We start from the raw sequence: 27,921 nt of genomic DNA on the forward strand, positions 1-27,921 counted from the left end.
CTGGTTTTATAAGCTAAAAGGAAACTATGCGGTTTCAGTTCTCAGGTCATTTTCTGTTGCTGAAAATCAAAATATCGAGGTAATAAAAAACACATTAAAGGTTTAAGACGACACAGAGCTCAAAGAAATCAGCTAGAACAATTTTGTTCAATAAGTTACATCTAAAAACAAGGAAAAAATAACTAGATAGTGTAAAAAACAAACACTGTCTTCTCTTCTTATACATTATATTTATATACACAACAAACCTGCTTATCAAATTGGGCCGTGCATGATTGTCGTTCGTTTATCAAAGGCAGAAATTTGGAAGGATAACTTTCCGTATCCCGCCACCACTTTTTCACTCATTTTTACAAAAAGGGATATCTCATTGAGGTAAGATACAATATTATTTCATATCGAATGAAAAAGTGGTGGCGTGGTACGGACACTTTTATATGGAACTTGAATTATCAAAGGCAGATAATGATTCAGGTTTCCATATTTAAAAACAAAACGACAATAATTGCACGGCCCAGTTTGATTACGCCATGTAAGCAGATTTGTTGTGTTTACAGTGCGACCTTTAAAACAATTTATATTATGTCCTAGACACTGCTAGTGCTGACCTTATTTTATTGTGTAGTCGTACAATATTGATGCTTGTGACCTACTCGATCAATGAGCTCCACTGCCCGCTCGCCTGGTCCTTCCTCTATACTGTACCAAGTTATGAACTAATGTAAACAATCCATCCGATGGTGGTTCTGATGAGGTCATGTAGTACAACGTAACGTCAATGAATGCGCAGTATCTGGCGGACTAGGAAACTGCAAGGTAAGTATGAACCTACCTTGCTCTAATTATATCTAATAATGGTCAGATATTGGTAGAGACTGTATGAGATTGTACTCTGGTGGATATAGCATGGTGCAGTCGCATTCGGTTTAAGGGTGGCAATGTTTATCAGTATTTCACGTCATCAATTTTATTCAACATCCAACAGCGCAGGCGCCAAGTACAAGGGCCTGTCACACCATGGCGTAGGCTACTGTGCATATATGATGACAATTTTTTTTGTTAAATCTCTCTGATAGGAAACTTTTTCACTATTTTATTTGAAGTGTTATACTTATCTCCTTGATTGTCTGGTACAAAATCTGCATGAATGCATTGTTCAAACCAGACACGTTATTCTTCCTATACTTGAGTCTGGTTTCTTGTTTGTTTGATTAGATCGTCTGAACTGTTTATTAAAGCCAAAACCATGTGTAATTATAGATGGTCAGCACTTGAACATTGTACTTGGACTTTGCCCGGTACAAATGTGTTCAGCTCTGACTGTAGTGAAGCTAACCTTACAGAAAAAGATATCCATATCCACTCACTGGACACCGTACAGTTTTGCAAAGATAAGCGAAAGCCATTTTCCAGAAGAACATACATAGTCAGTCTTGCAGTTGGGAACTTAAAAATACCACGCCTGGAATTTCATCTTTGTGAGGACAAGGCTGTTCCAAATTTTTTTGTGCAAAGGGCACATCTATATTGGAAAATCTATGGTAACATGTTGAAGGGGCACCAACCAAGGCCACAGAGGTCACGTCCACCGTGTGTTTATTTACTTATTTATTTATTTATTTTAAATCTTTAGACATACACAATAGTTACAAGTTGTACAGGGGCTGTCAAGGTTAACACAAAAGTATAAAAACTGTTATCAAAAGATGTGTAAAACCAGACCCCTGCCAACGATAAAAATATAATTATACAATATAAAAAGCTGATTGTACTGAAACAATTAAAAATCACACAAAAGAAAACATTAAAACACAAGCAAAACCAGACTATTGAAAACAAAAACTGCACCCACAACAAAACACCGCACAGTGATAAGAGGAAGGGACAACAATTTAAAATAAAAACCATAGAATGGACTAAAAACCCTCAAAAACCAAAATAATATTGGCACAGAGAGCAACTTCACAGTGGATGAAGTTGCTTTGTGTTAGGAAAAAGTATACAAAGACCACTTAGACAAATATTTGCGATGGTATCCTGAAATACATTTTAAAAGAACTGTTCACAAGTAGATTCTTTATTTGATTCCAGTATCAGTTTAACCGAAATTTTCATTGCTCGTTTAAAACTTTTTTTTTTTTTCAAGATTGAAGTTTTGTTTTCACGATGGGAGCAAGGTGGATACATGGATGAACAGATCTGATCAAGATGTCCTCTCCAAGAAGATCGAGTAATTATGACAATCACCCAATGGGATGGGTGATAATAGGAGCTGCATTTATCACAAATGTTATTTTAATGGGTAACGTGAAAGCATTGGGAGTTCTACTCATTGATAGAGACTGACTTCAGTAGTCATCTGTGGCTGATTGGATGGATTGCAACGTTGCACAGTATGCTCAAAAACGTTTTAGGTGAGTTAATTAAAATGCTCCATGCTGTTCCTAAAGGTCCCCTATGGCAATAAGTGTAAGTTGTTGTTGGTGTTATCATTGGATAATTTTGTCCTGTATTTCTTTCCTGGTTCTATTTGGGTTTAACTTATGTCATTTTGTTTTCCCCCTGTTGTTGTGTGTGTATTTTTTGCCTGTTCTTGCTCTTTACTTTATCCGAATAAATTCAATCAATCAACCATTTGATATCGTTGAGATTTTGTTATCGTTCGGGACCTCAAACTCTAATTAAGAGGTCTCGAAATCAAATTCAAATATTTTAGAGGAAAATGTATTCCTTTCTCGAGAACTACGTTACTTTAGAGGGAGACGTTTCTCACAACATTTTACTCTGTCAACAGCTCTGCATTGCTTGTTACCAAGTAAGTTTTTACGGTAACAAATATTTTGAGTAATTGCCAATAGTGTCCAGTGCCTTTAATATTTTCCGTATTACGTCAGTGAATGTTTCCCAAAATGCCTGCGGCAGGAGTTTACCCAAATGAATACAACATTTCTGGAAACAAATCATTATTATTATTGATTTGCTAATCCATGGAGAGTTACACATGAATAAGTGCCGATGACATTCAAAGATGGCTCTAAAAACAATGTATGTAATTCGTCAAATGTATGCTGGTTTTAACGACTGCAATTTTTATATAATGGATGTTAAATTTGCACCGGGGATAATAAATATCAACTTTTGATTTTACCCATACACCGATGTGCTTTCCCGAGACTGAGTCCTGTGAAAAAAAATAATATCACAGGCATATTACTCGGGTGGAATTTGAACCCACGACCCTTGCAATTCTAGAGCAGTGTTACCAAATAAAGCAGTATTTGTTTGCCAAGGTGGACTAGTATAATATGCATTGTGATTGTCTATTGATACATAACACGTTCAGCTGTTTTGATTCAGTTGTAGGCCTAGATACTTTCAACGATTGCAGAATGTGGATGACAATGGTACTAAAGCATACCAATACAGGAAACAAAGGGTTGATTACATACCACGGTTCCGAGAAGAAAAAACAAAATGGACGACTGGAAGCTGACCAAAGCTTGATGATTTTCAGACCGGACTACTGATGGATTTGTAGATTCGTATACTCGCTGTAGATTTTCGGGACCCGTAGGGTTGGGAAAAACGCCGTGTTGTGATCAGATGTTGGAGATTTGGAGGTTTTCCTCAAAATCGGACTCTCCACAATTTGTGACACTCAATTAAATAAGGGTCGTTACCTTTATGAGGATGGATTCGGCTTCTGCTATTGTTTTACTATCTGTAAGAATGACGACAACCGAAGTACATGTTATAGAGCTGTCTTCTAAATTAAACACTTTACAGTAAATCATAGTCCTATCAAAGTTACTTAAAATAAATGACTAATGAATAATCAGAACACTTCATTGAAAACGACTTAAATCAGTAAATACATTTGCAATCCCCGCCATGTCTTTGTGGGCCGCGCCATCTTGGAATACTATTTACGTCGGCAATCGGTAACCAAAACTAAGAGCATAACTGGCAAATTCTAAAGACAATAATTTCCTAAACTCGTGTCTAACGAACAACAAGCTAAAACATAAACTCAAACAACTTTAGAAATGTAAATGTATGATACAAAAAGGGGAAATTTACCTGTAAGAATGAAGACAATCGAAGTACATGTTTACAGCTGTCTTCACACGAAATATGGGAGCACCCGAAAACCTGACGTTGAGGGCGCAGGAAGAAACTAAATTTGATTAAACCGAAAAAAAATGAGGGGGTGGGTATATTTTTTATAACTGTCACGTTTGGAATACCCGTGCATTGCATTTGAGCTTGATTGATGTATAGACTGGATCATCATACCTTGCAGTAGAGAACACTTAAATAATCAAAGCACCAGTCTACAAGCCATGCGCAGCAGTATCCCGTTAATTTTACACTTGAAACAGTTGGTTAAGTGTATACGCTGACCTTTTGCGTTTTTGTTTTCATTTAATTTTTATTTTATTTTTTTAAATCATCAACAAATAATTGGCTACGATTCTCTGATTACGTAAACGGTGAACCATTGTTCTCCTCATCCCCCTTGGATTGGGGCCAAATACAGGACACATGATTTGGTCTTACACCGTGCAGTACTTGAGCTTCAAGACAACGGAAATTAAATAACCCCCATGACATTGCGGTCACGGTGGAGCAACATTACTTTTAAATTGCCCAGATGTTCAAGTTTGCCAAACACGTTCAAATCAAGACTCTTGAAACACATAAAGATTTGGTGTCAAGTGCTGGCCGATAAAAAGAAGAAGAGTACTCTCGGACTGACGTTCCAAAAGAAGCAGTCCCTAAAAGAGAACTTAGTAAAATAAAACTACAACTCGTGAACAAGGATGATGTTTAAGCTTAACTTTTTGTTTTCACTTTTGTAAATCAAAACACCGTGGTTGAAACCAAATGACATAGCCATGGCAGTTTGAATACGCGCAACAAGACTTGCAGTCTATAGTATGGACATATTGACTGCTATAAGGGGCATAGTTAAAACTATAGGCCCAAGGTGATGTCAAAACTATGACTATGCCCGAAGCGAAGCTGAGGGCATAGTCATGGTTTTGACAGTCAATATTTGTTTTATATACCAAATACAGATTCTTCTCATCAACAACACTCTGAATATACGGTGGAAGGTCGTCTGTGAAGAAAGGTCGCGCCGTGACACGGAACGCTAGTCGTACACATACATCTGTACATTCTACATATCATATTTGCGTTATTTTCAGAGCGGGCATAGTCACTATGACGTCATCTTGATAGAAAAGGGGGGGGGGCATAGCTATTTCCATGACTCCATTTTAACCAATCAGATTAGAGGATTCGGTACATGAGGTGTATAACTTTTAATATCGAGTACCATAACGTACTGCGACAAACAATATCACTTCAAGCGCATTCTTAAAGTCACCTGGAAGTGGTATTTTGTCAAAGTAAAGCTTTTATCACTAAAATATGTGTTTTAGTGAGTGGAATATTATTAAACAAATAACTAAGGTTCTAAAAAATTAGTTTCCATTTTACTTACAAATTTAAAAGTAGGCCTGACCAGAGAGGGCGCTGTTCATGACGTCAATCGAGGCACGATATTTGAATAGAAAATGTGTAGTCTGGCCCCGTAAACTACGTCTGGATAACTGATGGGTATGATGCCTACGTACAGAACTACGGTTACGGAGCAGACTGCACGCTCTGTATGGCTGCTGTGCGGACGGTCCACTCGGATTACCCGGCACGGTGAATCGCATGCAGTGCCAACACAGTGACGCTTTGGTGCAAAATAAAAACATGACCTCATAGTTGAAACAATACCCGAATTTTTTTCACGTGAGGCAAATACTCCTTTAAGTTCGTCACGTCTTTCAGGTACTTTCTTCGACTTCCCACTAGCTGGAAAATTGTTGGGATGGCGTCATGTTTTAAAAACGAACTTTTTTCTTCATGTCAAAATGTTTGGTGTATTCCGGTTTCTGGAAGCACGACGGCTCGACGTGTTTGCTGCACAGCGCTGGAAAAGACGTCGGACCGGACCACTTTGCAAACTGACCCCATCTTTAGTTGTTTTGCTGCATCCAGCATCAATACACCTTGTCGACATTGCCGGAATAATGCAAGAAAAAACCTTTTTTTCGAAACGTACAAACTCACGACTAGGACTTGCATATACTTGCACGTACGTGTGTTCGATGTTCGATCAAGGCAAAGTCTGCCTCGATTGACGTCACAAAAGGGGTAGAAGAAGTCACCCCCTTTAACAACTTTATCTATTTTTTGAACATATAAATTGTTACAAACAATTAATCAAAAAATTATTTTATTGTTCATAAACTTATACTCTAATGTTTGACGGAAAATAAATTTCTTCCAGGTGACTTTAAAGGAACACAATGCCTTGGATCGGCCGAGTTGGTCTTTGAAAAGCGATAAAATGCATATGGGTAGAAAGATGTTTTAAAAGTAGAATACAATGGTTCACACAAACACGCTCGAAATTGCACGGTTTCCCAGTTACCTCGTCGACTAACACGGTCGGCCATTTTTCTTGACTCCCATATAATGGCAGACCGTGTTAGTTCGCAAAGTAAAAGGAAAACCACGCAATTTCGGGGCCAATTTGTGTGGATCATTGTATTCTACAGACAGATCATTGTATCCTATAGACCAACTCGGCCAATCCAAGGTAACGTGTTCCTTTAAACAGCATATTTATATCAATCTATAAAAAGAGGACGTTGAAAACTTTCTATGGTATTTATGAATTCCCAACGAAAACTGATTAAGTTTACTTCGAGCTTGACTCAATGGTATATGTATTAAAATAAACAAACGGTAGGTAGGGAGAATACAATAAAAACTGATGATATTTTTCAAAATTTCCATAGATTTACAGTAAACTTAAAGGGTTTAAAGATAATGATAGTGGAAAGCTTCCCTTCAAATCTTACTTACTGAGGTGCTGTAGTTTTTGAGAAATGAGTAAAACAATGCCATGAAAATCCGTTTGTAAATGATTAAAATAATTTTCGTCTCATGAGACGAAAATTATTTTCATGACATTGTTTTACTCATTTCCCAAAAACTACAGCACCTCAGCACGTAGTATTTTCAGTGAAGCTTTCTACTATCATTATCTGTGTAACTGTGTAAGTTTAGTGTAAATCTGTGGACATTGTGTTTTATGTCCTATAAAAGTTACATAGCCCCTTTAAAACAATACACTTTATAATGTTTGTAAGGGTTACTAAAGTATTGAAGCCCTATCGAATTTTTGTGTATCATTCTTAAAAGAAGGCAAACAAAATATAACATCAAACAACTTTTTAACTATATTTCCAGATAGGATTATAGGATACAAACAATTGTATTATAAAATAGAAATTCCATTTATACTTTGCTCTGTCAGTGGACCGCCACACATCAGTCCAGCAGAAATATTCATCCAATTTATTATACACATTGAAAGAGGCTGATGAAGGTTGTTGTTATGTTAGCAAGGCTCGATTTATTTTTATGCAAAACATTTTAATTGTTACATCCCATAAGGGTCTCATGATTATTATTAATGACACTGAACACCTTTGGTAGTTATCAAAGACCAGTCTTCTTACTTGGTGTATCGACACGTTTATGCATATTATGCATAAAATAACAAGCCTGTGAAAATTTGAACTTAATCGGTCGTCGAAGTTGCGAGAGAGTAATAAAAGACAAAACACCCTTGTCACAAGAGGTTGTGTGCCTTCACTTCAGATGCTTGAGTTCGGTACCACAAAATCTAATTCTGAGGTCTCGAAATCAAATTCAAATATTTTAAGTGGAAACTTACTTTCTCAAAAACTACATTACTTCAGAGGAGCCGTTTCTCACAGTGTTGTATACTACCACAGCTCCCCATTGCTCGTGACGAAGTCAGTTTTTATGCTAACAATATTATTTTGAGAAATTACCAATAGTGTCCAGTGTCTATAACTCTAACAATTAATCAAATTTTGCATTTTATAGCTTTCAATCTACAACTGTATGCCAAGGCTGCAAATGTGTTAATGTTTAAACCAACATATACAACTATAATTCGTAACAAGAAGTAACTCACACATTATATTGCTAGAAGAGCTACCAATAACCATTACGAGTATTGTATTTTGCTATCTAGCAGTAATTTAAGATACAAACACTAATCATAAACACAACAATTTCATAGCAATTTAATATTTATTTGTTCGCTCTAGTTCCATTGGACCACGATACACAGTCCAGTATGTTATTGTTTATAGAATTTGAAAGAAAACTACAACAACACCTCACAGTATAGACTGTAATGATGTTGTTTTATCTTAATTAATCTGCCGCCGATTTCACGAAACGCTAGGATTAATTCTATTTTCGTTCTTGTATTCGTATACATAGTAATCTCAATGCACTCGTTTTTCTTTCTGTACAAAAAACATCAGATGTTAATTTAAGTTTCGTTGATACTTAATGAATTATACCGGGTTTAGCTCTATATACACATGCTTGATTAAATTGTATGCTTTTGAAGTTACCACATCTCACAAGGCTAAACAAAAATTATGATTATTATCAAGACTAAAAATTCTTCTAATTTTGTTTTCCAAAGCTTTCAAAAAACAATCTACAATAGGCTTATGTTTAAATCTATACATACAATTATAAAGATTAAAAATGTATACTTCACACACAGTTTTGCTAACAGACTAGTTACCAATACCCATGAATAAAATTGTTTGCATTACATTTATAAAAGGCAAAATTTTATGAAATGCATGTTGTCCGAGGAAAACTATCAAGTTGGAATGTTTAAGTTTATTATCATGCATTGTTTGATAAGAACAGTAAAATGTACATTTGAGCTGATTATAAACCAATAAGAAACTCCTCCTCTAAACCACCCTTAAAGGGTAAACAAAAATATCTCTTAATGTGTGTGTACCAAGTGGACATAAATTATTCGAATGTACATAATGTGCTGAAGTTGGTCATATAGAGCAAAGACACAGTCCAAAAGAGTACTGACTAACATCCAATATAACATAGCACTACTCTGAGGAATAAGACATAGATGTTTCTGATGTCTACTTGCAACAATCAGGCAACAATTACAAAATCTAATCCATCTTTATTATATTACAACATCATTGATTATTTGCTATGATGCTGTAAAGATCTATTTAGCTATCACAACAGGTGTAGGCCTTTACAGTTATAAATACATGTCTTTATAAACAATTTGACAGCTTGGTGCTGTTTTATAACCATTACATCTCAAACAGGAATGCATCATAATGTACCAAACGTTTTCTTTGTTCATTTTTTCATGAACTAAACAAGTTGCTTACTTATATGGTTTATAACAATGTAATAAGAATAGTGTAAAAGGTGCACCATGTCTTCTATCCCACTCTTCCACTACAGAGTAATAAATCTTAAAATGATTAAAACATTCAGAAACATTTCTTAAAACGAGAGGAGTACTATTGCTGATTGTGTGAGTTTAAGCACATAAAATATCTCGCTGGAATCAATAAGAGAGCTTTTGAGCTTAAATTTCAGTTATCAACAATTTTGATATCACACCTTGGCTGGTGGCTGGCAGCTGTCCTCACCTTTCGGCTAACAACAACAGCCACCAGCCACCAGCCACCAACCCGCTCACTAACCTGCTGTTAATACCAGCTTCTCACACTTGTATTCCCTTAAGTATAACGCCATGAAAGGGATAAAGGGTTATGTAATCTGTATGGCTACCACCATTTTTTTTCCTTTTTCCTTTTGGTATATATTTTATTTATGGTATATATACAACGAAATGACCAGAAGCAGAAGCTGAACTTAAGGGGTCAAAGTACATCTTAAAAACAGCAGCAATCACATATTAAAAGGCAATTAAGTGTTAAAAGTACAAAATTTACAAAACGCTACATAAAAACATTACATTTTAGCAGTTATGGAATTAAAAATTACAAAACTCACTGGGTCTTTTGGTAAGATAAGCATAGTGACCAGGTTTATCCAGTCCCTCTAGCATTTCTGAAATAAAACAATAACACTGAAAAGGAACAATAAGAGTAATGTTTTTACAGCCTTAAATTAGTAACTACACATCTTTTATTTGATCTTTTTTTTCTAAAAGAATTGGTAAGTGCATTTTTTGTTTGCATTACTCCACATGCATTAGCAGTGACACAGACACTGACCGAATACTCAAGAGCTGGAACCTTTGTTTACCTTCATTAACAATTGTCTGTTGTTTTGTTTGTTAAAGAACAATATGCTTGTTACCTTTCCCTTTAACAACTCAACCAGATCATTCCTTTCAACCCTCTGCAAGTTTAATGACAAAGTGTTGAAAGCCGCCTCTCCAAATGAGTCAAATCCCTCCATCCACCTGACTAGCATGCAGAATATCTGGCTGTTGACTCTCCCAGAACCCTTGCTTCTCACTGCAGTAAGTTCACGATTTATGATGCCTAAATAGGTTGCCAAATCTTCCCACTCTGGACCTAGCTTTTTAGCTAAATCTCTAAGACATATCTCAGCATCTCCTTCCGTCTGAAAGTAAATACATACAAGTAAAATTCCATAAACAATAACACATGTTAAACTTCTTTGTTTGATGACCCTCTCATCCCATTAATTGGTTGTTTTAAAACATGTTGACTGACTGTTCAATATATTATTTATACTGAGGTCCAAAGTGCCTTTATGTGAAGTTGATATTGAGTTCTCAATGGGTAATTAGTTTCTCAAAAGGAATGCAACCATAGGTAGTTTTCAACAAGAGAAAACTGCGCGCATACACACAATCATGTAATGGAATCTCAGTCCCCTAGTATTTGTCTCCATTGTGCTCAAATACAATGAATAAAACCGTGGAGGCATTAACAAAACAACATTAGAAATGACAAGCTGTCCTCGTTGTTTAGGTGAATCGAAGCTTTGCACATTAAGAATGCATGTTAAGAATGACCTTTCTTATCAGTCATCAAAGGTACATGAAAAACATGTTTCCAAAGGAATTAATTTGCAAAACACAAAACCCGGCATCAACTGATTTAACTCAGATTTGTTTTATTTTTAGTTATAATTCCTTTTACCCTCGGCAATTTCAAAAATAATTGATTTTTCTTTTAATCATGGTCGACTTCAATATGCTGTACAAGAAGGACAAAAAGTGTCTTTGCCTGCTATATTTTTGACAGATATCCACTTGTTTAATCTGCCTCAATCCACCCCTTGTGGTCAAACCAGCCCCACCCCTTATCAGTTTTATTTGTCTACCCTTATTTTTTCTGTGCACTTCTTGCCTCCCCTTCCCCCTCCCATTTATTGATTTATTCATCTCCACTTTAGCCTTTAAGAAATACTTTATTAGGGTCGACACATCACGGCATTAACCTTTTTTTGCTAAACTTGGAAAACAAACCAATGTCAAATAACCCGTAGTATTGTATATTTCTTATACAAAGAAGTTTTTTGCTGAACTTTTAAAAATGATTTCACCTTTAAAAATTCAATTAAACATAGTCTTACAATATGAGACATTTGAAATTTAGTCAATCCTCCAGACCATTGCCAACATCCAACTTTCTAAATCTGGACGTTTTAGCTGTAAATGTTTGTTTGATTAATGAGTAATTGAATCATACATTACCAGTGACTCATTGTCAAGAAACTGCAAGATTGATTCAGCATCTGTTCGTTCACCACCTGATTAAACAGAGATTGAATCATGAGTTTAAGAAAGACAATAAAGAAGTTCACTTTTTTATTAAATACCATTTATTTCCTAAACTTTAATTAATTGAGACTTGCTGACCACTTTGTGAAGGGGAGCTCCAGCACTAAAGTTTTAAGTTTTCAAGAGTTCCCTTTTTTTCTAGTGTTATTGCCCAATACTATGTTTAACAAACATGTTATGCCTTGGTTATGGGGGTTTTCTTTTGAAAACAAAAAAGGTTATCTCCAGACTCCCCACCCCAATGTTAATTTTGAATTTAGAATGTCTTTTTGTCCGGGAAAAACTGGTGTCCGTTACCTTGCATAATAAAATTAAGACACCTGAACCCTTTTTTCGGCAGTGTGATTTGGCATGAAAGAAGAATCAAAGGTACAACATTTTGAAAAATATACAATGTTTCCCCATGATTAAGATGATATAAATAACTTTTACATGACCAATGTTAATGTTAAAGTAGACATCTTTGAGCTCACTTATATTAACGATTTGTGTTAAAAGTGTAATTGTAGGAATGTCAGTGATATGCTTCTATTTGAGTAATTTTAAAAAACGGTCAACCCTTGTGGTAACTATTGTAGTGCTTTGGAACATACTTTGAAATAGAAAGGTTGACTAGAGCAAAGATCTCATAAAACAAGATAGGCACTGGCCCGGGTATTGCGTTGTGTGGCAGTATATAACGCCACCTTGGAATTAGGGTCCTGTCTCACGCTCTCACGCACTGCAACCATTTTCACACGCATTGGGGGCAGACCGGGAAAAAAATAAAAATAATGCACAATCTTCAGATTGCAAGCAGTTTTTCAGAATTAACTTGAGCTGGCATGCAAACAGAGTGCAAATTTGAAGATTGCGCACGCTTTTTGCTCTATCAGAGGATTCAGACGACAATTCAGCAATTCGGCCAAGCGTGAATGTGAATTGCGCACAACTTTGTCACGATTTCTTAGCAAATTCGTTGGATGTACTCTACGAGCAGAGAAGTGGGGTGAGCGGAGGATTTTGAACATCATTTTAGCCAGAAATTTATCTTTTTGGGGAAAATAATCTGACACAATCGTACCTCCACATTAACCAGCAACATCTCCTGTGTACCTCATGTGAGTTCTAAGTATACTAAAGAGGTTTTTGAAGAACATTTTTCTCCACAAATAGTTTTATGCAAAAAAAAGAAGAAGATATTTCTTATATAATTTTTTATTTTTTTGTCCCGGGCGGTGATTCGGTGATTCTGTAAAAACCTTTTTTTTTTTTTTTTGGGGGGGGGGTTGAAAAGTTGCACGCATAGCTGGCCTCTGAACTTGGCATCTCTGAAAATGTATGGGGCAAACTCGTATGAAAGACAAGGATGTGAAACTTAAATGGTGGTTGGAACAATATTGTTCTATCCATCTTAAAATTTTGTAGATTTGAGAAAGTATTTCTAATTCTATAGGGGCATTTTTGCAAACGATTAACATGCCTAGTAGGCATTTTTATGCATGAGAACGTACCTGGTTCTATTATCTCTGCTGCTCTTGTGCAATTGAGTTCATGGAAGACTAGTTTCAGATAATGAACAGCGTCCTGGTCAGCAATGTTGTGCTTTGAACACAGGCTAAAGTACGTTGATAGGACTTCCTTTTTATGTGTCTCGGGAGGTATGTATCCATTACCAGAGAGATAATCCAGAAGAGGCAAACCATGGTAACCAGCAGCTTGATTGTCAAGAAACTCACAAAGATCATTCACTTTCTGGTCTGATAAGCCACCAAACATCCTCACCTTCTGGCGTGGTCTTCTTCGGATTGTACTTGCAATGGTATTCTTAATTGCAGAAAAACAATAAATGAATATAAATGTTATACATGTTTCATTTTTTTTAGGTAGAGGGATAAACAGCAACACACTAGAGAAAAGGTTGTATCTTAAATTCTTGAAAACACAGAATTTATTTGGTACTTCATCATCTCCTCTGGTTTGCCCATACAGCCAAGAGATTTTAATCAATGGTTTTTGAAACATCTACAAGGTTAAATAATAATAGCAAAAATAATAATGTTGAACATTTCTAGTGCGCCATGTCTGTCAATGATGACACTCCTGGCGCAAGTAAACAAGAACTCTGCTAATACACAATGACATAAGACAACCAAAAGTTTGAAGGCTATTGTTTCCGAAATAGATATGTTTTGAGATGAGTTTTGAATTTGGAACAAGGATCTGCTTTTCTGAGGTTGTGAATTAACGAAATTCAGGAATCCAAAATAAATGTATAGCCTATCGGTTGACTTTGAAGGATTGAGGCAGTAGGGATCCTACACAAACTTCTGTCAGATGATTTTGAAGGATTGAGGCAGCAGCGTTCCTACATAAACTCGTATTGATTGATTTGATTTAAAATGCAGTGGACACTATTGGAAATTAATCAAAATAACTATTAGCATAAAACCTTACTTCGTAACAAGCAATGGAGAGCTGTTGATAGTATAAAACATTGTGAGAGACGGCTCCCTCTGAAGTAACGTAGTTTTTGAGTAAGAAGTAATTTTACACACACTTGACTCGAAATCAAGCACCTAAAGCACACAACTTTGTGTGCCAAGGTTTTTTTCTTTCATTATTATCTCGCAACATCGAGGACCAATTGAGCTCAAATTTTCACAGTGAGAAGACTGGTCTTTGACAATTCCCAATAGTGTCCAGTGTCTTTAAAGGATCCTACATAAACTCATACCAGCAGAGTAATATGCCTGTGATATTTGTTCAAAGGACAGAGGAAAGTATAGTATACAGTGCTAAAACACATCGGTGCATGGGTAAAAAAAAAAAATAATAATAATAATATTCTCGATCCCCGATGCAAATTTAACATCTATTATAAACTCACATCAGTTGATTTTGAAGGAATGATGCAGTAGTGATCATGCATACATTGCTGTTCTGTTTTGATAACACATTGTACTAAATTAAAACTTACGTTTAAACTTTAAACAAACTATTTTAAGATCAACCTTTATGAGAAAGTTTGGAAACTTGCTTTAATAAAACATTTAACATTATCAACAGGTGTTTCGGTTCTTGTATGTTTACAGAGCACCTTATTGCAGACACAGATAACATGAGTGCAATAAAAACTTTGTACGTTTTATATCTATTATACCAATATACTGAATGATAAATTTATTATACTCACAGTGACTTCAGTCATTGGTTTATGTAGAGTATTATCTCCACTCCCATCAGTATGGCATGTAGCAGGCTGTCAAGTAAAAAAAGAAATAATATTAATTTCCACACTCTGATTAAATTTGTATTCTTGAAATAAAAAATGTATTGTGCCACTAACCAAAAAAAAAAGAAGATATTCTACTAAGATTTTGAGGAGTGGTTTAAGAAATGTTTTCCTTAAATAAGATGTTTTCTTTTTTAGGCCTAATTGTTAGAAACTGTGCATCATTACATGTTACAGAAAAAAATACAATTTGTTATTTCGTAAAAACAAGTGGTCGCACCATAGAACGGTCATTATTTGTTGCTCAACGAAAATTTACAGAATGGTTCTTATTGTTTGCTTAAACAGGTTAAAGCAATTGTATATTTTTTTTTTTTTTTTAACTGTTTAATAGCTTCATTCCTATACAATTGTAGTTGTATAAAAAAATTCAATTAAAGGATTTTGGTACGTTTTCAAAATGTCCACAGATTTACATTAAGCCCAAGATAATGATAATAGAAAGCTAGTTTTTGAGAAATTAAAAAAACAAGTCACAAAATCATTTTCATCTCAGTGAGACGAAAACTATTTTAGCATGTAAAAAGTATTAACCAGTTATGGTATTATACCATAACATACCACTGGTTACTACGTTTTCACATGCTAGAACTGAGGTGAAAATTATATTTGTGACATTGTTTTACTCATTTTTCAAAAACTACAGCACCTCTCATCAGTAAGTAAAATTTTAAGGGAAGCTTTGTACTATCATTATCTTCGAACTGTTGAAGTTTAATGTCACTGTGGACATTGTGTTTTGTGTTGGAAAACAGTAGCCCTACATAGACCCTTTAAGCTGTGAAAAATTCATTTCAAAAAGTGGTAGGAACGCACTCCGGAGTGAATAATGTCCATGCAGGAAGAATAATCCACAATCTAAAAGCTTTACTATGGTAACGCTTCTTGTATTCAAACTTTCGGGAATAAATTGTGATTTCTTTTTCCCATAACCGTACTCTACACATTTGGCTCTGTGGGCCTGTTATTATTGGTAATGACAGAAAATAATGCATTTCAAGAAAACTTTGAAGCACCGCAGTTATGGAAAAATCACATATTCCCCAAACAGTTCTTACATATACTTGTTGAACATCTTCAGGCCCCCGAGCAACACAGTTCTGGTTCAAGTTATTTCTCATACATGTCACAAGTGTCTGTATGGAAGAGGATAACAATCAACTTTAGTAAGAGACTCTACATGACAGTGTACTACAGAACACAAACAAGAAATGATACATTGATCATGAACAAATCATTCAAAATACACCCACATTTAACATTCTCAAGTACACACTCAAAATAGATAACCATTAAGAATACACAATTTAACGCGTCAATAATCAGTTGCATAAATAGGAAGCCGCTTCATTGACTGGAGTTACTCATACAGCTCCTAGTTCAGAAATTCAATTTTTTAGATAACATTTCCAAAAAGGATAATAGAAACAAATAACATCTAAAAAAAACCTTTAAGCCTTAATAGACTGTGCAAGTCTAGCGCACACCGGAGCTAGAAAACACGACAGACGAAGAAAAAAAATTGTTGTCAAATCAAATCTTTGCTTTAAATTATTCTAAATACCGAATTTAAACAACAAAAACACTCATTACAGCTTGTTTCATTTAGTTTTAGCTTTTTAAATTATTTATGCAATTAATCGGTTATAGTTTATGTATAGACAAAAGGAAAATTCTGGGACAAGGATGTTTATTTGATCTTAATTCTTTTTGAAACCCCTGTTGCAAATCTACGCCCGACTGTGAAATTATCAAAAGCTGGGTTTTACGCGGACGCACAATATTCGCGAGGGCGTTAGATTAATGAGTGACGCAGTTTAAAGAGGAAGCTGACCATAGAGTTATATATAAGTTCTTATATATAACTCTATGAAGCTGACGCTTAAATGACCAATGAAAAGGCTGTTCACCTCGCGCGAACAAAACAAGCGTCTGCGTAAGTTTCGTGATCGGAGATGGGCTAAAATTCTTAATTTTTTTCAAGTAACCTGACCTGAGGTCAAGTTTTCATGTCGGTTTTTCTTCGTTATTTTGTTGAATTTATTTGTACTTTTATATATGTTGTTATGAAGTGTTACATTTTCAACAACATATGTACTTTTTATGGTCATCGGTTACGTTAAACTAAAATAATGGACAAAACAAAATCTCCCCAACGTAAAACCCCTTAAGGTTGGGACCACAATGGTCCCGGAAGTTCAAATCTGTTATAGTCTCTAACAATTGTTATAGACTGAATATACTCACCTGACTTGGTACAACATTCAGCCGAATCTTCTTCCCTTGCCTGTCACTTCCTTCTTGTTGCTGGAAGCAATTGACATGTAGAATATCATCTGCGCTGCTTGATTCTTCAATCCTTACAACAAATGTGACTGAATTCTGAGAATACGACCATACATCCTTTTCATTGATCTGTATAGAAACATTACATGAAAACTGTTTTACTCTCATATTAGCTCTAATACAATAACATGCCTTTTAAGTCCGTTTTATACACCAAAGAAAAGATCATTAATAGCATTCTGCACCGTTTTAACTGTCAAATACTCATTATGTACTGCATTTGTACTGATAAATGGGTACATAAGTAAGTGTTTGTCATACTAGATAATTGAATTGATGATCAGTTAGAAACATAAAAGAACTGTTTATTGGAGGCTCGAGTCCTTTGGAAGTTGCTCCAATCCCTTGGAAGTAGCTAGTGTTTCACAAAATGTTAACTTCATGGGTAAACAGAAGCAGCAGTAAAATAAAATTATCTTCAACACAATGTAGTAAATTGGTTATGTATTTGTATTGCATCCCTTACTCGATTTGTTTGCGGTTTCACGTTCCATCCAATTGTTTCTGCCATCTCCACCTGCATGTGCCCTTTACCTTTGAGAAATTTCAGATCTCTAAAGGCATCCAAGATTTCTGATCGTTTTCTGTCCTCAAATCCAACAACTCTCTGTCAGGCAAACAGTTCAGAATACCATTAGAAGAGATTAAACAAGTATGGTAACTGAAACAAATCATTCACATTTATCTGGAAAACACCCATCAAAGCAGAATGTACGTTATTTCAACTTTGCGAAGTGAGTTTAAGATCTAAATTCTGCAATTTTGTTTATCTAAAACCACAAATTAGTTTAGTTGTCTGTAAGATTCTAGATTTAAATAAGACAAACCTACAATTCCTTCAATGGGTCTGTAAAAACATAAATGTATGTGTTTATGTGACGGTCACGAAACTATCTTTCTTTTTTGCCGGCTTCCATTAATAATATCCTCAGACAAAGACTTGAGAACATTAAGTTTACTTCATCAACAGTTTTTTTTTGTGTTATATCTTTTATTACCCACTTTTGCAAAAAGTTATTAAGTACCTGCTCTGAAACCTTGTCATCCTTCCAAACGTAAACCCGCAAAGAATAACATTCTGGACCAAGGCTATCTCCAAAGGCACCAACTCTAACTCGTTTTCGACGTTTACCCGAGGATCTGCCAAACAATGCGAACCAAGAGAAATGGTTGACCAGAAAAATGGCCTTGTCTCCTTTAGAAGACACCAACTGACCATCAGTGCTGCTATCAAGGGCTTGCCAGGATTCTGAAGAAGCTGAAGACATCTTAGCAGTAAACTCCCAATCAGATGACTCTGCATGATGAGGAAAAGACAACACCACACTGTCTTCAAATGTGAGACCTGGAGGACCACATTGAACCTTTGGTGACAATTGTTCCTCTTCACTATTGACTGTATCAGCAACTACTTCATCAGGGTTGACATAGATATACACCAGCTGGGGCGGGCCTTCAGGTATTGCACCATGCGGAATGTAAAGGTGCACATCATATTTCTCCAGAGCCAAAATGCCACCTCTATTATTGAAGAAGCCAACTTCCATGTAAGGTAACTGCAGCAAGATGTCAGTCTTCTCGTTAGCACTGATGTCCAAAGTCTGCTTTTTAAACTCATTCAATACCTCTTCAAGATGAGAAGGCGTTTCTGGAAAATAACAAAGTTATCACATTCACAACATGTTTTTTTAAATCATGAAAATAGGCATATAAGTTTCAATGGGATTTCAAATTGCACATAGTTGGAAAATAATCAAGTGTGGTTTGCAGAGACACCTTGTAAATAAACTTTCTCTATATTAAAAAAAAGCTGTACAAGTCAGAGAGATTCTTTTTATTTGCATGGTGTCTCTACAAACCTTACTTGATCATGAAGGATTAGGTTGCACGAATTTAGCACATATGTTTTTTTAAAAGCCAATTTTCAAAAAGCAACTTGGTTAAGAAATACCCCAGTTGAAGAAACTAGAGATTTGTTTTCCTTTAAAAAAATTAATACACATAAAAAGTGCAAGTTTCTAGATGATTATCATGACAAAAAAGCAAGGTATACTCATCCTCTACTACTACAGTGCTTCTCCTCATGGTAATAGCCAGGCATTATTTAGTTCAAATTTTTATGGACCAGCCTTTGACAGTTTGCTCACCATTTCTTAGTGCCATCTGTGTATCTGCTTGAGTAGTCTGTGTGATTGAAGTAAAACCTGCAGCATCCAGATTGCTGTCTTCATCAATGGGCTTGTCAGTGACATCCTGATCACAAAAAAAACATATTTTTGGTTGTACATTCACTCTCATGTTGTCCAGTAAAAATTAGTCCACTTTGTGGTAAAAGCAAGACACTCTGCACTTTTACTTTATACCCAAACAAGACATTTTAGATAATGTGCTATCTCAAGTTCCATGTACGTTCTTGAAACTGATTGGCAGACAATTTGAAAAGATTTCGGATAGGACACAATTACTCAAGACTGATGGATGCTTCCAGACCTCTGTATTTGTTTACAACTCATCAGAGGAACATTTTGGGAGAGTTTACCTTTAACCGAGTGCAGCGAAGAGCTGAATGTAATTCTGGCAGGGATATTTTCAAACTAATGGCATTCTGAGATCTTCTCCATACTTTAAGACCAGTCTTAGTTACAATGGCAACTGACGGAGGTTTTGCCCCCAGAGTAGCCAGGTTAGGTGCTGGCCTGCATTTTCTCCCTTCGGACACTTCAGACATTGCTTTTGAGATATTGTTAGTTGGTACAAGATAAATAGTGTACCTTTGTTTATTGAACATATTCATTGACCATTTGTTAAAACCTAATCAATAATTAATTGCACCTTGTTTGCATTGCATCTCAGACTATATAGGATTTTTTGTGATTTTTATTCAGCGATAATTTAGAGATTTTTGTATCCACAAATTCAAAATACTAAGAATAGTCAATACTTACAGACACTATGGTAGCCTCAGGAGACCCTCCAGATTCAACTGAAGCTTGTTCTAAAGCAAATTACAAGTTTAAATATCATCAGTGAGTGATGTTTATAGATAGGATTTGAAGCATTGCATGGTGAGATATCAATATATATTTGGTTTGTGGTAACACCATGTGTGTATCTACTTGCCAGGTAGAGTTAGATCTATCCTAGTGTTCGGGAAACTTCTCAGTTCGGAGAAGAACTGTCCTGTTTTTAACTACTATCTGGGAAGAAGGTATAAAAAGTTGGCTGGGACTACTACTTCAGGATCGTAATTAACTGCACTACTGTGGAGTCAGCTTGCTCTAATCATTGACAAGAGCAAGGTAGTCGAAACGTTGAGACCAATTCAAGAACTGACTCCACATTGCTTGATGCACATAGGCCCTAAATGTAAAACATTTAAGTTATTTTTTGCGCTTAGTATAAGTTTATTAATTATTGAATTGAATTGTTACATGTAAACTGCTCACAAAGAATTAGGAAACTTTTTTTAACCAAGTATATCTTTATTATTTATAGCTCCCTTTGCATATATGTTATATTATCAATGCAAAGCTGAAGTGTTCCTCTTTTAAATGATACCACATTTGCAATGATGACATGTTGCTGAATTTGGCTACATGAATGACAATGAGGCAAAGTCACAATTTAAATGTGCCAAAATTACCATTATCTGTGCTTTTTTACATTTATTTTTTATTTTTATGCAAGTCGCCAGACAGACGAGGCCTGAAGGCCACTTCAAGGTGTGGGCTACAACTATTTTTTGTCCAGAGGCCGTTGCCACCTACCCATAGGGCTGAAACAGGGTTACCCCTTTTACAGTCCATACGGATGTAGGCTTGGGTATCATCAGTCCGAAGCCTGGCCTCCCCAATTTTATGTAGCAAGTGTCACGACCGGGATTCGAACCCACACTCTGCTGATCAAACAGCAGAGCTTGAGTCCGGTTCTCTTTGATCAATAATCAAACCGGTCAAGCTTCCGAACCATGAATGGTTTACAAAAAGATTTGCACCAGTGAGCACATTAGCCCTAATTTCTTGAAACACAACTTGTTTGGGTATTTACTGAAGTTCTTGTCTGCTAAAGTGCATTGAAATCAGTAAGTTGTCTTGCTTGTTTGAATTACAGTGTCAACTCGTTTGTTCACACATTAACACTTAACTGCTAATTTTGGCACAATTTGATTTGCGACTTTGCCTCATTCTCATTAAGGTGGCAAAGTCCAGCAACATGTCATCATTGTGGTATTATCTTAAAGAGGAACACTTCAGCTTTGCATTGATAATATCACATATACAAAGCGAGCTATAAATAATAAAGTTACACTTGATTGAAAAAAGTTTCCTTAATATGTGTGGGCAGTTTATATGATCTGATCCAATTCCCTGTAAGAAATAAGTTTGTTCTTACCTTGTCTTTTAGTCCTTGTCACTTCAGCTCTATGCAAAAATCTTATGTGACTGAGCATGATCTCCTTTTCATTGTTAACAAATTTTTCATTTTCGTCATAATTTGCCATGTCAATAAAATCTGTGGCGCTCTCCATGACGTATTTCCAGTAGTCAATACCATGGGACAACCTACCATGAATACGATGCACAGTATATACCGAACATATCGCCACAAAGATGGAATGACCAATGTGCTGGTCTTGCCATCCTCTATGACATTGCAACCAGTGGAGACAATCTTTCATCAAATCAGTTTGTTCTGTGATCAGTTCCAGTTCGTTTTGCTGTTTACCAACCTCTCCTGCAGGCAGATCCTCTTGCTTAGAGGACTCCTTCTCCAGCTTGCTGCCTTTTTTCTGCTTTTGGAGATCTGTGAGGTTCTGAACCAACTGCTGCTGTGTGTTAATGAGCACATTGAGATTCTTCATGTACTGCTCTTGATAGGCAGGCTCCTTATCCAGTAGGGTTTGTTGAGCCAAGCCTTGCAAATCATCAACTAGCATTTGTTGGCAGTAGTATACACTTTCTATCATGTGCCATGTTATAGCATGCTCTCTGACATATGGACGTGTATAATTATGACTTATCAGGACATGACCAAGATGCTGCAGTGTCCACTCCAGTTTAGAAAGAGCCTCTTTCATTTTGTCTTGATATTGTTTCTCTGATACTTTGGTGTCTGTTTTCATTTGAGCTTCATCAACAGATTTCATCCTATGTAAATTCAGCTTTAATGACACCAAGTGAATCTTACTCAAAAGAACATCTAATTCTGACAAGTCTCTTGATGTCTGTTGATACAGTTGAACGTCAGTTGCTCTTTGGTTTACACCTGTAGCCATTTCTTGTTGGAAGTTTACAAGCCGTTCCTGCTCTTTGATCATTTTCTCCATCAATGAATGTAACTGACCAGGTAGCATCTCTGTTGTTACCATAGTTGAGAGCTCATTGATTTCCGTTGAGATGTGCTTCAAATGCGACTAATAATAAATCAGTTTAATTAAAAACAGTTTTGAAATGAGTGACAAGATTGAGGATAAAGTGTAATAAAGAGATGGTATGAAGGGACAAATGCAAACGGAATACAAGGTTGGGGAAACTACCCGAGTAATCAGGGCAGTCACCTGTAAGAAGTTTTGGTTTGTGAAGCTATTCATAGACATAGCTGAGGGATCAAACCTAAGTGTTCCTTATAAACTGGTAAAAGGTTGACCAGTAACAACTTATTTTATAAGTTTCATCCAAAGGGAGCTGCTTTCGAAGTGGTGGATTGTTTAGTGAAAGACAAGTAAACCATCGTGTCATCAAGCTATAAGGCCTATCCAACAATGTAGCTCAAAACTCAACTAAGCCATTTTAAATAGGAAGACGTCTTTCAAGTCATCGGGTAAAATAATACATCATCATTATTTTTCTAAGCTTTATGGCACACAATTTATAATCCGTAAGTGATTTCCATCATCATACAAGTGGCAGGATTGAAGTTACTTCGATGGTAAATACACCATTTAAGTACTACATTATTCTTTGCAAGTTTAATAATTGAGTGTTGATTAGACTGCCAGAAGTTAAGTATCATATTAATTTAACATATTTAAAAGTGTGAATTTGATCAGACGGTTTTATATCATTGATGACTGCCAAGAAACCGAAGGGTCTCAATCTTAACCCCCTAATAGGACTCCAGCATTGGGCGATATCCAACCAGAAAGAGCTGAACTATTGCAAACACATTGATTTCTTTGACAACTCATTGATTTGATCAGGATACTCCGATTCTTTTATTGTATAGGCCTAATTCTTAACTCCTATCAAAGCAATTAAACTCACAGAGGTGGGGTTGGGATAAACATTGAGCTTGGTTGATATGTGTGTAGGGCAGGAACTGAAACTTAAATTTGATAAGTAGAAACAAACCAGTGACAGTTGTAGATTTAACTGCGCAACGTTTCGTTTTGAAAGTGTCATCCTTAAATTTCGTAACTCACTCTGGATTGGATTCTATTATCACATTGGTACTTAATTGTGGATAAGGCTTAATCTGGAGTAATCTATGGATTAATCTGCTGTACCCATTAACAAACTATTTGTAAGCAAACCTTAATATTATTCCTTGTCATTCTTGCACTCAGTGGTTTTACGAAACCGATGAGTTCTGTGTACAAAAAATACAAACACAAATTAATAAAGTACACCTGTGTATAACTGATAGCAAGAATAATGAGGTATCCTTAGGATGTACGCTGACTGTGGCATATGGAGATAACTCCATGTATTTTCTTAACACCACCATTTATTTCACAAACAGCAACATTTATTTCACAAACAGCAACAGTCAGCAACACACCTAAGGATTGATTCACTTATTTATTAAATAAATGTGATTTAGGTTTATCAATACACTGTGGTATATGCATTGGGGTTTATTGGGTTATGATGTGCCTTAATTAAAGTGAAGAATTGCTTTTTGTATTAAAAATAATATCTTCAGTCTCCTAAACAAATCCTACCACCTGGTTTGTTGTGTGCCAATTAACCCAATTTTCACTTAATGGCAGATTGTGAGTTTATTATTTTATTATTGCTCAATTTGCTTCAAGATCAGTTATCTCTCTTAAAGGCAGTGGACACTTATGGATATTACTCAAAATATTTATTAGCATAGAACCTTACTTGGTAACGAGTAACAAATAAAACATTGTGAGAAACGGCTCCCTCTTAAGTAACATAGTTTTCGAAAAAGAAGTAATTTTCCCTGAATTTGATTTCGAGACCTCAGAAATAGATGAGGTCTCGAAATCAACTTGCATCTGAAAGCACACAACTTTATGTGACAAGGTTGTTTTTTCTTTCATTATTATCTCGCCACTTCGACGACCAATTGAGCTCAAATTTTCACAGGTTTGTTATTTTATGTATGTGTTGAGATACACCAAGTGAAAAGACTGGTCTTTGACAATTACCAATAGTGTACAGGGTATTTAATGTAGATCAAAATCATGTTGCAGGTCATTGCCACCCAATAGTTTAGGATCCTGTGTTTTTTCCCATTGCCTCCTTATCACTTGGCCGCTTAGCATCTCTCGAGGACATGACACATTAATACACAAGTTTTTGTCTATGCACTCCTTCAATCAACTGTCTATTTGTTCTATTGTTTATACTCCCACCATAATCAGAAACTGCAAAATGTTGGATGCAACATTCAAAAGCATTAATAAATCATTTCTCATCTGCCAACATAATGATCTGTTACGTGCAGAAAGTTTTTTAGGTGGTAGGGGGTCTATGGTGTTGTACCTAAACATACATGAGTCTTTAGTACTGCTGCTGGAAAGACCTACCTTGCTGCTGATATTTGATTAAAAAAAATGTATACTTAGTGCAATATCAAAATATTGGTTCTCTAATGCAATAATAACACAAAGTAATATCTCTGCCCAACTGCATGTTAATTTAATTGTTTTGCTTTTTACACACCAATCTGTTTCAGATGAACAATTTTCTAACGCACCATCAGTCAATCAACCAGCCAAGTATGACATTTGTAAGGCACTAGTCCCAGTGCCAATGCGTATAGCACTGCAACTTAAACTCTGGTGGAAGGGTGGGATTGAAATAGCTTCTGCAGGAGACTGTCTAGTGCTCCGAGGAAGGTTATTTACATCCTTGGTGCAGCGACAGAAAAGATACAATGATTATAAATGTATTTGTTTTTTTTAAATGTGAAGGGCTGAAGTTTTGGAGCAGGATTGCAAATTTCAGACGAGCTGTGTCTTTGTAAGCAATGAATAATGTCAATACAAAAACTACATCAATTTACTAACCATAGTCATCTTCTTCATCTTGATAAGTCGTCATCTTAGAAGAGTAGTCCAGCTAGATAAAACAAATCGACAGAAGATTACACTTAAATGGTTCCTAATTTTGTGGTGTTTTTTGTGTGTTATTATTTTTTGTTAAGATAACCATTGATCAATCATAAAACCTGCATTAAAATCAAATGTTTTAATACAATACGTGTGACAATTACAAATTAGCAACAAACTGTGATAGTATTATTTGCTTTTAAACCAAACCAAATAAAAATGACATCAGTTTACCTTAATGGAAATAACTGTTATGAAAATTAACTATTGTTGACTGTGGAGTAATATTTTCAAGCAAAAAGTAAAATAATTGTTTATGTTAATTAATTTATAACAGGAACTTTGGTGATGTGCATTCCAACAGCTTCCAAACTGCACTACATGCATTCTTACGGTGCATGATACACTCACTGTACATGCTATACAGTGAAAAACAGACTGCTCATATTATTTAAGTAGGCTATTTATATACATTTATCAGGTGATAATTCAGACCTTGTGTGTAGATTTTCCAGGCTTCACATTGTCCTTCTTATGATGTGAATCTGTCGTCGGTTTCCCTTTTTAACATACATGTACAAAGAAATAAGACTTTGAATAATGAACATCAAAACAAAGACACATGAATAACTAAAAAGAAAAAAAATACAGAATATTATGCTTTAGCCATGTTAAGCCTTATCTGATGAAGTTGTGCCCTGCTAGTAAAATTCAATCGATTTCAAGTATTACTGTGACAACATGTTTGTTATCAAAATGTGAACCAGCTTTAGTCTTTCAAAGAATGATAAAGGCCTAATAGTCCAGTCAATCTATCAGAAATACTGGCTTGACCTGGACAAAATTGCAACAGAATTGATTTCAACTGTTTTGGGTTCTATAGCCACCCAAGTTTAACATATCAAAAGTCCTCCAAAGTCATGTTTTTCCATTTTCAGCTAATGGCGGAAAGTAATTAACATAATACAAATTTGATGGCTTTCTGACACTTGGATTTTGGAGGACTTTTGATATGTTAAACTTGGGTGTCTATAGAACCCATAGCAGTTGAAATCAATTCTGTTGCAATTTTTTCCAGGTCCAGCTGCAGTATGACCGGACTATAAGTTGCAATCGATGTCTGTCCAGATTTATTTACTTTCACCAAGTTCCCAAGTAAAGCAAAATATGTTATCACTTTTGTTTCAAGTCCGGCTAAAAAAATGAGAAGAATGTAGGATCGTAATATTCTTTTAATAAGTAATTTTTAACCACTTGCATATGTACACTTTTTGTCTTGCCAGTTTTGGCATGTATTGCATTTCCACAGTATCTGGGTCTCTCCTTGTTTATAAGTTTCCAATCACAAATCATCACCACTAACCTTTGCGTTTGGTTTGTTGTACTTCCTTTGTTCCGGTTGTCCTCACTGGACTCTCAGGAATCTTAGGGATCTCGGCCATTTTGAACTGGTAAAACAAAATATAAAATAAAATGTTGGTTTAAACACAGTGGACACTATTGGTAATTGTCAAAGACCAGTCTTCTCACTTGATGTATCTCAACATATGCATAAAATAACAAACCTGTGAACATTCGAAGTTGCGAGATACTAATGAAAGAAAAAAAAGCCTTGTCACACGAAGTTGTGTGCGTTTAGATGGTTGATTTCGAGAACTCAAATTCTAAATCTGAGGTCTCGAAATCAAATTCGTGGAATATTACTTTTTTTTCTCGAATTCTATGTCACTTCAGAGGGAGCCGTTTCTCACAATGTGTTATACTATCAACCTCTCCCCATTTCTCGTCACCAAGTAAGGTTTATGCTAACAATAAGAGTTTTTAGTAATTACGTGTCCAACCCAATGACTTTAATATGAACAAGAACTGGGTCAAAATCAACTGATTTAAATGAAGTCGTATGCATAAAAAAAATTATAGGGAAGGAGGCAGAAATACATTTTGGGGCAGTTTAAGGTGATATAAGAACACTTCAAAAAGGAATAACTACTGCCGATAATGAAAAGACTGACATCAAAATACTAACATTTAGAACACAAACAGCCCAACGGGGTGGGCTAAGAAGGATTAACCAGCAAAAAACGAAGAAAAGATTTAGGGAATGCCTACCTTTGTATGGCTTAACTTCTTCAAACTTGGTCTAAGCTAACTTGTCCGCCAGGTTACCTTTAAACAGTTTATCGATGACCAACCATCAAAAATCCAACGATTAAAAGCAAACAGGAAGTGCAAAACACTCCAGTAAAATGGCGGCCT

At 35.7% G+C, this 27,921-nt stretch overlaps 2 protein-coding genes across 3 annotated transcripts in view; both read right to left on the minus strand.

Moving 5' to 3' along the window:
- Positions 1-949, minus strand: part of LOC139951592 (uncharacterized) — a 53,088-nt gene extending 52,139 nt beyond the window's left edge. For both annotated transcript variants that reach the window (XM_071950554.1, XM_071950553.1), the window contains exon 1: positions 609-949. The gene's annotated coding sequence lies outside the window, so the exon portion shown is untranslated. The remainder of the gene's footprint in view (positions 1-608) is intronic.
- Positions 950-7,063: 6,114 nt separating this feature from the next.
- On the minus strand, positions 7,064-27,921 carry LOC139951515 (uncharacterized). Its single transcript, XM_071950444.1, is given in 17 exon segments — positions 7,064-10,253; positions 10,255-10,554; positions 11,657-11,712; positions 13,237-13,549; positions 14,919-14,984; positions 16,076-16,153; positions 17,265-17,432; positions 17,830-17,970; positions 18,389-19,011; positions 19,511-19,616; positions 20,309-20,358; positions 21,756-22,776; positions 23,896-23,951; positions 25,624-25,675; positions 26,161-26,225; positions 27,029-27,113; positions 27,775-27,921. Coding segments are annotated over 16 exon segments (3,192 nt in total). The 5' UTR covers positions 27,108-27,113; positions 27,775-27,921; the 3' UTR covers positions 7,064-10,235.

The sequence above is a fragment of the Asterias amurensis genome, chromosome 19, assembly GCF_032118995.1.
Source record: "Asterias amurensis chromosome 19, ASM3211899v1".
NCBI classification, from domain to species: domain Eukaryota; kingdom Metazoa; phylum Echinodermata; class Asteroidea; order Forcipulatida; family Asteriidae; genus Asterias; species Asterias amurensis.